This window comes from Scophthalmus maximus, chromosome 20 (genome assembly GCF_022379125.1).
Source record: "Scophthalmus maximus strain ysfricsl-2021 chromosome 20, ASM2237912v1, whole genome shotgun sequence".
Taxonomy (NCBI): domain Eukaryota; kingdom Metazoa; phylum Chordata; class Actinopteri; order Pleuronectiformes; family Scophthalmidae; genus Scophthalmus; species Scophthalmus maximus.
In genome coordinates, this window is record NC_061534.1 from 587501 (window position 1) to 600000 (window position 12500).

General features: G+C 48.8%; 2 protein-coding genes across 2 annotated transcripts in view; both read right to left on the reverse strand.

Moving 5' to 3' along the window:
• Window positions 1–1734: 1734 nt before the first annotated feature.
• The window catches only part of fgfr1b (fibroblast growth factor receptor 1b), a 14072-nt gene continuing 3306 nt past the window's right edge, over window positions 1735–12500 (reverse strand). The window contains exons 2-17 of the mRNA XM_035608795.2: window positions 9930–10055; window positions 7694–7795; window positions 7432–7604; window positions 7214–7337; window positions 6928–7118; window positions 5628–5772; window positions 5346–5536; window positions 5116–5261; window positions 4803–4924; window positions 4578–4688; window positions 4301–4491; window positions 4088–4210; window positions 3933–4003; window positions 3481–3618; window positions 2985–3090; window positions 1735–2871 (exon numbers count right to left, since the gene is read on the reverse strand). Of these exons, the coding sequence (XP_035464688.2) occupies window positions 2788–2871; window positions 2985–3090; window positions 3481–3618; window positions 3933–4003; window positions 4088–4210; window positions 4301–4491; window positions 4578–4688; window positions 4803–4924; window positions 5116–5261; window positions 5346–5536; window positions 5628–5772; window positions 6928–7118; window positions 7214–7337; window positions 7432–7604; window positions 7694–7795; window positions 9930–10035 (2124 nt within the window). The 5' untranslated portion in view covers window positions 10036–10055 and the 3' untranslated portion in view covers window positions 1735–2787. The remainder of the gene's footprint in view (window positions 2872–2984; window positions 3091–3480; window positions 3619–3932; window positions 4004–4087; window positions 4211–4300; window positions 4492–4577; window positions 4689–4802; window positions 4925–5115; window positions 5262–5345; window positions 5537–5627; window positions 5773–6927; window positions 7119–7213; window positions 7338–7431; window positions 7605–7693; window positions 7796–9929; window positions 10056–12500) is intronic.
• LOC124849742 (basic proline-rich protein-like) overlaps window positions 12266–12500 on the reverse strand; it is a gene marked incomplete at its 3' end in the record, with an annotated part of 1564 nt that continues 1329 nt past the window's right edge. Inside the window, exon 2 of the mRNA XM_047329623.1 lies at window positions 12266–12500. This exon is cut by the window's right edge and continues 1279 nt beyond it. Within this exon, the coding sequence (XP_047185579.1) occupies window positions 12266–12500 (235 nt within the window).

The following is a 12500-nucleotide window of genomic DNA, read 5'->3' on the forward strand; positions in this document are numbered from 1 at the left end:
AGCAACGTGACAGAGAATAAAGTCTGAAGAAGGAAACATCAGGACGAACGTTCCTCAGGAAACAGTCTGACCTTTGACTCTTGTTCTTCTGCGGCCGCCATCGACCGGTCGACTCACAGGAACCAGACGTCCGTCTCATGTTCTGAACCTTCGGGTGAAAAGGTCACGACAAAGAGTTTCCCACTTTGACCTGCAGGTTGGGAACAAACAGGTATTTTATAAAGTGACAGAAGAGAGAATCTCTACAGCGTGATCACTTCCTGTTGTTTGTCCGGACCTGTTGGTTCAGAGGCGTAAAGTGTGAAGTGACACTCACTCATCCACCATCTGTCTAATGGCTCCTCGCCTCCGTGTCACGGCCCATTAACGTCCATCAGCCCCCCCCCACTTCCTCACTGCTGCCGCTCGACCACTGAGCCGAGGAATCAGACAGTCGGGACGACAGAACCTCAGAGTCACTGACACGTGTTTGTCTTCGTGCTGACAGGTCGTCTGCTGGAACTCAACTGATTGTCTGTGGTATTTGTCGTATTTGACTATTCAAAGTGAACAGAAGGAAATATCTGATTGTCTGAACAACAACTGACAGACACTCGGCTGGTGACTCAGAGCAGTTGAGGAGCTGTGGGAGCTTCTTCCCACCAGGAAAACTTTCTCTGGAGGTTGATTGACAGTTTTTTGGGGGGAGGAGGTCGGAGAATGTCGTCTCCGCCGGGAAAACCAAATGTTGTTCCTGTCGGAACTCAGGAAGGAGCGAGAGGAGCTGGACGCCAGAGGAGGTTCGACTGATTCAGCTGCAGAAAAAATAAACACATCGGTTAAAGTTTGTGATGTCAGCCAGCGGCTACAGACGCCAAGATGTATTTCACCTGCAGGTCCACAGGAAACACGTGTGTGTGTGTGTGTGTGTGTGTGTGTGTGTGTGATGGATGAGCTGGAGGCCTCGGCCAAGTCTCTCTTCCCACAATTCATCTCTTCATGTCCAACATACACATGAATTCAACAAGCGCTCGGTTCCTGTTGGAGACACTGGGATCGTTTCTCCTCGTCTCCAAGGTCACACACACACACACACACACACACACACACACTCTCTCACACACACACACACACACACACACACACAGACACACACACACTCTCTCACACACACACACACACACTCTGTCACACACACACACACACACACACACACACACACACACACACACACACACACACACACACACACACACACACACACACACACACACACACACACACACACACACACACGGGGGAAAACAGCCACATCTCTTCCTCTTTGTCGTCTTTCCAGTTGGCAAACTGGGAAACATTTAGAACAAAGTCCAGTAAAGGTTCAAATCTCAAATCTCCAGTCTCCTGTTCCGTGGAGTTTCCTCAGCAGCGTCACGTCCTTGAGTTTGAATTAAATGTCAGACATTCGTCGTACCTCAGCTTCACTCAAGGTTTGAACGCAAAAGTTTCAAGGTCAAGATCAAGGTCGGGTTTAAATTGACTTACTCTTCAAGGTTAAAGAACTTTGTTGTTTCTGGAACAAATGATGCTGCTGCTCTTGAACATTTATCACAACTGGGGGACGATTTTTAAACTTTTAAAAGATTATTTTGTATCAGAGAGAAAAACGTGAATGACTGATTATTATATTTTGAATGTGGACGTCGTCTCTGTCCCACCCTCCTGCTCCAGACACAAGAATCACAGCACACCATCTCAACCCAAAGTCAAAACTTGAAGGATTTTAATACTGTTAATCAACTTATTATACACATTCAGTATCTGTGTAACTGCAGCTGGAGGAGAAGTGCAACGTTCAGCTGTAACACTGGCGTCATCTTTGGTAACAGAACAAATGTAGAAAATACACTGAGAAAAAAAAACCTTCATGAATAAAATGCACAAGAAAATAAATCTATAAATAATAAAAAGCAATAATTTAATCCCAGAGGGAAACGAGGGGCTTTTATTTTTGACTTATAGATTTATTTATGAGTAATTTTGAATTTTATTCATTTGTTTGTTTTTAGAATCTATTTTTCCCTTTTTATTATATCGTTCATGTCATATTTCTAGAGCCCGACCGAGTTATCGATATGAGCCGTTCAGACATTTCATGTCGATATGAAAACTTTTCTATTACAGAATAAAGCAGAAAAGATGCATTTATGTTTATATTTAACGTAAACAAATGTGTTTGTTTTCTACATTCAAGCTCTATATATTTGTGATTAGTTTCTATTTATAGTTATTTATAATAAAGTTTATGGTTAAACTGTAAAATATCAAGTCTCTGTTATATTTCCTTTCTTTGGGTTTGATATCGACATCTGAGGAATTCATTTAAAAAAAAAAGCATATCTGCTGATATCGTGACCAGTGATGGCACCAGAACTCCGTACCGGTCGGGCTCCATATGTTTCTCTGATAAATCCAGTTTGGTCGTCCATATAAAACAAACTATTATTTACAATATTCACACTGAACATTATTATTAGAGCAGAGCAGCGATGTGCGGAACAGGGACCAGCTCTGTCCGTCGTCAGTTGGAGGCTGAACTCTTCCTGAGGCCTCGTCGGGGGGAATCTCGCGGTCCTGCTCCGTCCAGCTGTTCTTCACATCAGGCGAAGCGGCTCGTGTGTGAGCTCCTCCTCCTCCCGACCAGCTTCGTCGGGGACTTGTGCCGACGCCGGCACCGGCGGCGCCGGCCACAGCAGAGGAAACGGGGAGGAAGGTGATGCAGGAAAAGGGAAAACGTTCCCATGGCGACTATGTGGAGTTATGGGAATGAGGCGAAGCCGAGTGGCAGACCACCGAGTACTGGACCAGGGGGGCGGCCAAGTCCAGGTATTCCTGAGGAGACAGAAACTGAGGATTGGAGGCTGTTTTCTAAATATGTATTGTCTTCTTGTTTGAAATAAATATATATGAAACTCTTCAGAGAGGACTAGAGGAATCAAACTTACCTGGTTCGCCATGAGAGAAAGTGTTCGATCTAAATCTTCTACCAGCTGTTGGAACGTGGGCCTGCGAGACGGGACAGCGTTCCAACAGTCTCTCATCATCAGGTACCTGGGGAACAGGTGGAGACGAGCAGGTTATACTACGGTACTGTGTGTGTGTTGACTCGTCTGAGTGTCGCTCTTTAAATAATAAGACTTGTTCGCTGCTAACGTTAGCAATTGCTAATCTGATCAGCTGTCAGATCCCGGTCAGGTCTTAATGGATCAATCAGGACCCAAGAGACCAGAACAGGAACCGGCCTGGATCTAACCGTCTATATAAAACTTGGATTCCAGGTCAAGATCCTTTGGTTTGGACCCGTGAAGACCTTCAGCGGAGACATGTGGACAAACATTCTGGTGCCAGGTGTGAACTGACGCACTTAAAGCCGTGAACGTGTGAATCAGATCACACGTGGTCACATGGTGTGAAAAAGAACAGGTGTGAGCCGGTACTCACAGCTCCTGGGTGCAGGCCGGGGGCTTCTCCATGCGATGTCCCTCCTTCAGCAGCTTGAACAGCTCCTCCACCGGGACCCCGGGGTACGGAGACCCGCCGAGGGTGAAGATCTCCCACAGCAACACACCGAAGGACCACCTGCAGCGGGAACATTAACAACGTTAACAATCCATCTGGAGCTTACCTATTTCAGATCCAACTTTATTTGCTAGACCTGTTGACTGTTTGATTAGAAGTTTGATGTTGTTGTGATGTGATTTAAGCTTCTCTTAGTCTCATAAATCATAAAACTAGAGGTGTGGATTGTTTTTCATTAATAGTTCAAGCTTCCAGTAAAGTGAGGATTGCTGCTTTTAGGCCGTTGGTCAGTCAAAACAAGGAATCTGAAGACGTCCCCTCGGACTTTGGGAAACGGTGAAAGCAGCTAAACGGTAAAGTAATCAAATACTCACACGTCACTCTGGTGTGTGTAGATGCGGTCGAACAAAGCCTCCGGTGCCATCCACTTCACCGGCAGACGACCCTGTGGGAACATGTAACGTGTCACTCGGATCGTTTCACTGACTCTTTCACTCTGTTAAAGGTCTGGATCTTCCGGTCGCCTTACGTTCGTGGTCTTCTTGTAGTAGTCGATGTGGTGGACGTCTCGAGCCAGACCGAAGTCGGCGATCTTCATCACGTTGTCCTCGGTGACCAGCACGTTTCTGGCCGCCAGGTCTCTGTGGATACACTGAGCAGTGGAGAGGAGACAAGAAGGTTTAGAACATTTTAATATTTCGTCTGTGAAAACTGTGTGAACGTTGAGGCTGTGGAGACAAACCTTCTTAGACGCCAGGTACGCCATTCCCCTGGCCACCTGGTAGGCGGCGGACACCAGCTCCCTGATCTCCAGGCTATCCAGAGGAGTCAGCCGCGTGTCGCTCCAGTATTCCAGGCCGGCCGGTCGCCGAGCGCGGAGGAACTCCCTCAGATTCCCCTGCGAGGCATATTCCACCACCACGTACAGAGGACCTGGGACGGCAGCAGGTTTGAGACTTTATAACAACTGCACAACAACATCACCACCAACTGACGGACACCACGACGCTCACACTCACCGTCCTGCGTGCAGGCTCCCAGCAAGTTGATGATGTTCTTGTGTTTTCCGATCATCTTCATCATTTCCATTTCAGAGATCAGGTCGGACAGATCCTTCTCCGTGGCGTCGGCTGCACACGACAACAAGTTCCCACAACCACAATCAGCCTCGTGTTCCAGTTTGACGTTTTCTTTTCACTAACGTACTAACGTGACGTGGTTCACATGAAAAGTCCGTCGCTCACCTTTCAGCATCTTCACAGCGACCTTGTTGAGACGCGTCGGTTTGTTCTTGTCGAGTCCGACAGCCTCGGCCAGAACCACCTGACCGAAGCAGCCTTCGCCCAGAGGCTTCCCCAGCGTCAGTCTGAGGGAAAGAGATGGAGAAGAAAAGAATTTTGTCATGTTACAGACAGTAGTCCATTTATATCAACTCCTGCCTCAGACCTCTGGATCAGATCGCAGACCTCTGAGTCAGAACTCAGAAATCTGGATCAGCGTACTTGGTCTGCTTGTCAGTTTGACAGCAAATGGAAAGATTGTTTTGAGCCGTCGTACCGATCTCGAGGTAGCTCCCACACAGGGTCGTAGGGAAGCTCGTACTCCGACACTCCGGCCAGGATGGTGGTGGCCGCGCTGGAGAGACGAGACTGACGCATCAGGCACATGCCGGACTGCAGAGAGGACGAGGACTCGACCGACACCTACAGACGCGGGAGAGAAGGTGTGAGGGTCGTACTTCACGATCCGTGGACAGGAAACAGGAAACAGAAAGTCAGACGTGTTACCTGTCTCCTCAGAGGAATGCTCTTGGCTAATTTCTGGACGGCGAGCTGTCCGCTGAAGTCGCTCTTCTTCGGGGAGCAGCAGAGTCGGCAGATGACGGCCGTGGCGGTGAGGATGATGATGATGAAGAACCCGAGGCAGTAGATGAAGATCTCCAGGTAGGTCTGAGAGGGCAGGGGGGAGGGGGGCAGGTCTGAGAGGGGGAGAAGGAGTCAGGTCAACAGAGAGTCGAGTGGATCGATTCTGTCAGTGATTTATTTCAGCTTCTGAGCGTCTGTACCGACCGTTCACGACCGTGAGCCACGCCGAGTGGTGAGAGACGCCGATGGAGTTTCCTGCCAGACACGTGTACTCGCCAGTGTCGTCCAGCGTGACGTTCCTCAGAGTCAGAACCTCCATCTCTTTGTCCGTCGTGTTCAGACCTGCCGTCTGAGCGAGAGAGGAACAGAACAGAAGAAGAACGAAGAACGTCAGTGAACTTCTCTCCAGAGGACAGAGACCAGGGACACTGACGCGTGGCGAAGTTGTTTTTTTATCTAGATCCATGAGTAATGCCCTGGGAAATCTGTGTTCACCCTTTTGTTCGGATCCACCGGAGAACTTAGTTATGATCTATTTGTGGAAAGTTGGATTTTTGTGTAAACTACCGGCAGCTAAAGATTCGTTACAGAGATTTTCTCTACTAGTTGTGTCAGGAAGCGACGTTTCTGTGAACAAAGCCGCCGGCAGAATCCGTGTCCCTGCAACACTGCAGCTCCCAACAAGACGTAAACAACGAACGCATGAATAAAATATGGAGTTTGACGAATGTGTCTTGAGGAGGGAAATGAATTCAACATGTTCCACAGGATCTATAATCAGTGACGTAAACAGAAGCTTTGTGTGTTTACAGGAAAACTGAGCCTTTAATTCCTGGAGTCACGTTAGAAAAGTCTCCAGACGGAGCAGCTGTGAGTAAATAACTCTGTTTGAAATCTACTCTTCTGTCTCAGTTGTCAGATGTCCAATGTACTCAGACATTCTTGTGATTGGAGAAGGAAAACAAAGATGGCCGCCAGCGTCGTGCGACACGGAGACGAGCTCAAAACCGCTGCCGCTGGTGAAGGTTTGAACAAACACGCGTCCATGAATCACAGCAGACGTCTCCAGAAATCACTTTATCTCCTGAAGACAAAAGATCCAGAGACTAACTTTACGTCTGATTCTCCTCAGACACGAGTTCAAAGTTTACTGGTTGGTCTCTGAACCATTCTCAGGACCAGAGGTGTTGTTACTGTACATTTCCTCCACTAACAACTTGAGCTGCAAACCACCTGCAGTTAGAAAGTAATAATCTAATTTAACTTATTTTGTTCTAAATCATTTTAGAAAGTAGCTTCTGTGGTTTAATTCTTCAAAAGTCCATTTTAAACTGCTTTGATGCGACACTGACACATGCACACAAGATGTGACGCCACCCACAGGCCAGCGAATGAAACGCACCTTGATAAAAACTACAGATTGAAGATATAACTACAGATAGAATCAGAGCTGGACGGTTTAGACGTCTTGACAGATGAAACCTCCGGTGAACCTTGAACCCACCTTGAGGACGAGGACGAAGGGGTGTCCGTCCGGCCCCTCCCTGCTGCCGTTGACCGTGATGTGTTTGAGCCACTGGATGTGAGGCTGCGGGTCGCTGAACACGTGACACACGAAGTCCACGTCGTTCCCGACCACGGCGGTCTGGTTGGCCGGCAGCCCGGCCTGCAGGATCGGCCTGTGAGGAGAGCGCTCTGCAGAAAGACCCGATGAAGAGATGAAACACTCGTTCTCCGTCTCCAGCCTCTGTTTTCACCGCGACGCGACTCTGAGGACGAGGAGCTCTTACCGACCACGTCCAGCAGGTAGGTGTGTGTGAGGCTCCCGTACTCGTTCTCCACCACACACGTGTAGTTTCCCTTATCCGACGGAACCACCGACTCCATGATGAGGGTCCACATGTGGTCTCGGATCTGGAGGAAAGAGGAAATAAAGAAAATAATGAATTCAAACAACTGATCTGTCTTCTGTGGTTTTCTCTCCACACCGAGGTTTAAAAACACGAACCTTGAAGCCTCCGATCCTCTGGTCTTTCCTGAACTCCCTCCCGTTCTTGTACCAGCGCAGCGAGGGAACGGGGTTCCCCGTCGCCTGGCACCGGAACTTCACGGTGCGACTGGCGGGGACGGCGTGGAGCTGCTTCTCCATCTTGTCCGGCGTCACCCACTGAGGCGGCAGCGCTGACGAGGGAGGAGACACACGGACACCGTTACAACCCAAAGGATCAGAACGAGACGGACGGACAAGGAGAAGGTCTGAGGAGTCTTACGCTGGAGCTTCTCGTTGCTCGTCGACAGCTCGTCAGAGAGTTTGTTCTCCTCTGACGACGACTCGTCGTCTTCTTCGTCTTCGGACGATTTCACTGCGTCGGCTGCAGACGGAAGACGTGAGAGGATTAAAATCTGTTGAGAGAACTGAGGTCGTGTGTGAAAGAGGATTCTCAGTGGGAGTCTCTGAACTTCCCTCCAACAGACAATGAAACCTGTTAGAGGATTAACCTCCGACCTCTGAGCCCTGCTCACTGGGAACGAGGCCACATCACAGACCTCCTCCCTCTCACACACACACACACACACACACACACTCACACACACACTCACACACACACACACACACACACACACACACACACACACACACACACACACACACACACACACACACACACACACACACACACACACACACACACACACACACACACACACACACTCACACTCTCACACACACACACACACACCCTCACACACACTCACACTCTCACACACACACACACACACACACACACCCCACACACACACACACACACTCACACGCACACACACCCTCACACACACACACACTCACACTCACACACACACACACACTCACACTCTCACACACACACACACACACACTCACACTCTCACACACACACACACACCCTCACACACTCACACTCACACACACACTCAAACACACACTCACACTCTCACACACACACACACACCCTCACACTCTCACACACACACTCACACAGTGACTGTGGAACTGAGACTATGTGTATAAATGTGCAGCTTCTGTTCAACTCATCAAACAGGTTCTGAGAACTGGACTCGGCCTCAGAGAGAAGCAGCAGAAAGAGTCAGTGGAGGTGGTTCTGTTTACGACAGCACAGAGTTTCAATGTCACGTGTTCTTCACCGAGAGGAAAACAAGAATTTATGGGCTGAAAAACAAACAGAGTCACACAGACGGGCCCTCAGCCGGAGTCCAGATGTCTGGAACGAGAACCAGAAGGTTTCCTGAAGAACTCGGTCTCGTGTTTCTGCAGAGTCGATTATCTGAAACAGAGTCTGAGCGGCTGTGACACACACACACACACACACACACACACACACACACACACACACACACACACACACACACACACACACACACACACCCTCACACACACACACACACACACACACCCTCACACACACAAACACACACACACACACACACACACACACAGACACACACACACACACACAGACACACACACAAACACACACACACCCTCACACACACACACTCACACTCACACACACACACCCTCACACACACTCACACTCACACACACACACACACTCACACTCTCACACACACACACACACACCCTCACACACTCACACTCACACACACACTCAAACACACACTCACACTCTCACACACACACACACTCACACTCACACACACACACACACACACACAGACTGAGTTACAGAACCAGAACCAGCAGCCATCGGCCCTTAACCAGCTTCAGATGCTCCGCAGCCAAACAACAAGCCAAAGAGAAAAGTCACTTTCCCGTAAAAGACATTCGCTTCATCGGGAAACTTTTATAAGATATTTTGTGCAGAGTTGAAAGCCACAGAACCACAGATCAGAGATCAGACGTGAGGGAGACGCCTCGGACAGAAGACGAGCACAGACACAAAACACACGGTTCAGCAGCTGCAACACGAGTCTACAGACAAAGACATGTATATATCTATATATCTATATTAAATACATAACGTCAACCACCACTCCTGGATTCTAGAGCGACGTTTCCAAGCACGACGAAGAGAAGAAGAAAGTCCTCCGGTTGGACATCTGGAACATCAGAAACTGTCTAAACAAAATACTGAAACCATTCATCAATTCTTAAAACAGTTATTATCTTTCTGACAATCAACTACTGAATCGATCGACTGACATTTACCATCGCCGACGTCTTCACTCAACAACAGTTAATCGATTAGTTATCGACGACTATTTTGATTATTTGTTGTATCGATCAAACGGTTCAAGTAGCTTTTATGTTTAATACGATAGAAAAGTTTTTCTGATTCTTCAACAGAACCAATAAACACTTGAGTTTCATTCTGTTGTTACAGGCTCCACACGTGAACAATCACCTGTCAATCAATCGATTAACAGATGAATCGTCTGTAGGTTTGTTTGTTCACGCGTCCAGAGAATGATGAGATCCACGTTTACCTGCGTCCGGGTCGTCGGCGGTCGGTCGGGGCCGAGCCGCAGGAAGCTGCAGCAGCAGGAGGCCGGACATCAGCAGCAGGACGCAGCGGCGAGGGGACGAAGACATGACGTCACGTGGACCAATCACTGGGACACAGAGACGAGGGAGTAACGTTAGAAACACGAGAAGACGACGGGACGCAGGTGAAAGTGAGCGGTTACTGTCCCCCTCTTCCCCCGCGTTCGTGGATCATGATGAAACATATTTGATATGTTTCTGTCATATTTAGTGACTGATTCTGAGTGGGTGTGCGTGTGTGTGTGCGTGTGTTTTATGGTTTGATTTAATCAAATTTTCTGATGTTACGACTCTCTAGGTTTGATGATGATCATAAATCCTCTGCATCTGCTGTGGATTAATATTAAATCTATTTAATGATCCAGTAATCATTTACTTCTCAAGGGAAACTGTCAGCACTGTCACAACACACACACACACACACACACACACACACACACACTGTGTTTTCACACTCCTGCAGCTGTTGAGTGGATGAAGATGAGGATGATGATGATGATGCTGATGATGATGTCGACACATAGACCTCTGACAGACAGAGTCTTCACCTGTGAGACCTCAATAACTGTCCAATGTCAAACACCACACACACAAACACACACGCACACACACACACACACACACACACACACACACACACACACACACTCGCTCCCTTAAACAAACAGCCGGCACCATTTGCTTCATGTGTCGCCACGAGAGTGTGAAGAGGTGAAAACATCCTGAGACAGAAAACAGCAGCGAGAAGCGAGAAGTGAACTTCTAATGAGGTCATTAACCACATGAACAGCGGTTGGCTGCCGTCGGTTAGGCTCCGCCTCTTTTCCAGAAGACAGTGACATCACAGATCCCCCTCGATACCGGGTTCGTGTCTGTTCCGAGTGTGTCGGGTTTATCAAGACATAATGAATATATTACACACACACACACGCACACACACACACACACACACACACACACACACACACACACACACACAGTTGGACGTCAGCGGCCTCTAACATTAATGAGGCTGTTTGTGCATTGAAGAGTTTTATGTGAGGCTGCTGCTGCACACACACATTCATGTTGACAACTCAGTTTCACACACTGACTGAGCCTCTCACACACACACACACACACACACACACACACACACACACACACACACACACACACACACACACACACACACACACACACACACACACACACACACACACACACACACACACACACACACACACACACACACACACACACACATCCTGCACCAAAACGAAAGCTGGACTTGGTCCCGAGCTGCAGCCTGTCGCTCTGTGGACTGACCATCGAGGACCAACGAGCGTTTGTCACGCGACAAAGAATCTGCTGAGCACAAATGTCACATGTCTGAGGTCACAGAGGTCACGGGCAGGTTCTGATCCCTGTCACTTGAAGATGGACTGAAGTCCAGTGGTTCAAACGCTTCAACGCGGAGACGATCGATCGTCTCCTTCGTAGTTTCACTATTCGTCGCGCATCTCCCATCGTGGACACGTTGTCAGGTGGTTGACAGACACGAGACAGGGCGGAGCTCTGGCGGCGGCCATGTTGTACTTGATGAGAGATCGCGACGTGATTGGTTGAACAGTAGATTGGTAGTTTTCCGTTTCCTCCTACAGCGGCAGATATTTAAAAATGTGGCGGAAAAGAAGAGAGGAACCTTCGTCGACGTTGTAAAGATCAAGTGATGATCCAATATATTCTTCATTGTGATATAGGTCATAAAGAAGTTGTCACTTGATGTTCACTTGAGTCTACAACGAACCCTGACCCCTGACCTTTGACCCTGCCTGAGGTTCAACACAGCTTTAATATAACACAGGAGATCACGGCGGCGGAGACGCGAGGACGCAGGCTCAAGCTCGTTCATGAGAACACATTCCATCACTGTGGGTCATTATCATCACATCCTCTAATCCTGGATCGAACTTTCTCCGACACATCAAACTACTGTACAGAGGAGTTTCAGTTCAGACGTCGTGGGGTGTTTGATTTCATCACCACGCTGCTCGTACAGTTACAGAATCCGTCTGCTCTCAGCTACAGGACCTGGACCGGTACTCGTCTCCTCCCTCTGAGTTCCACTTCCTCACCTACACTCCACATTCTGCAGCCGGACGGCAGATCGGAACATTTCTCATATTAACACATGCCGCACATCGTCAACAGGAAGAGGACGAGGAGGAGGATGAGGAGGAGGACAAGGAGGAGGAGGAAGAGGACGAGGACGAGGACGAGAACGAGGAAGAGGAGGAGGACGAGGTTGACGAGGAGGAGGAGGAAGAGGAGGAGGAGGACAAGGAGGAGAAGGAAGAGGAGGAGGAGGAAGAGGAGGACGAGGAGGACAAGGAGGAGGAGGAGGAAGAGGACAAGGAGGACGAGGAGGAGGACGAGGAAGAGGAGGAGGACAAGGAGGAGGAGGAAGAGGAGGAGGACGAGGAAGAGGAGGAGGACAAGAAGGAGAAGGAAGAGGAGGAGGAGGAAGAGGA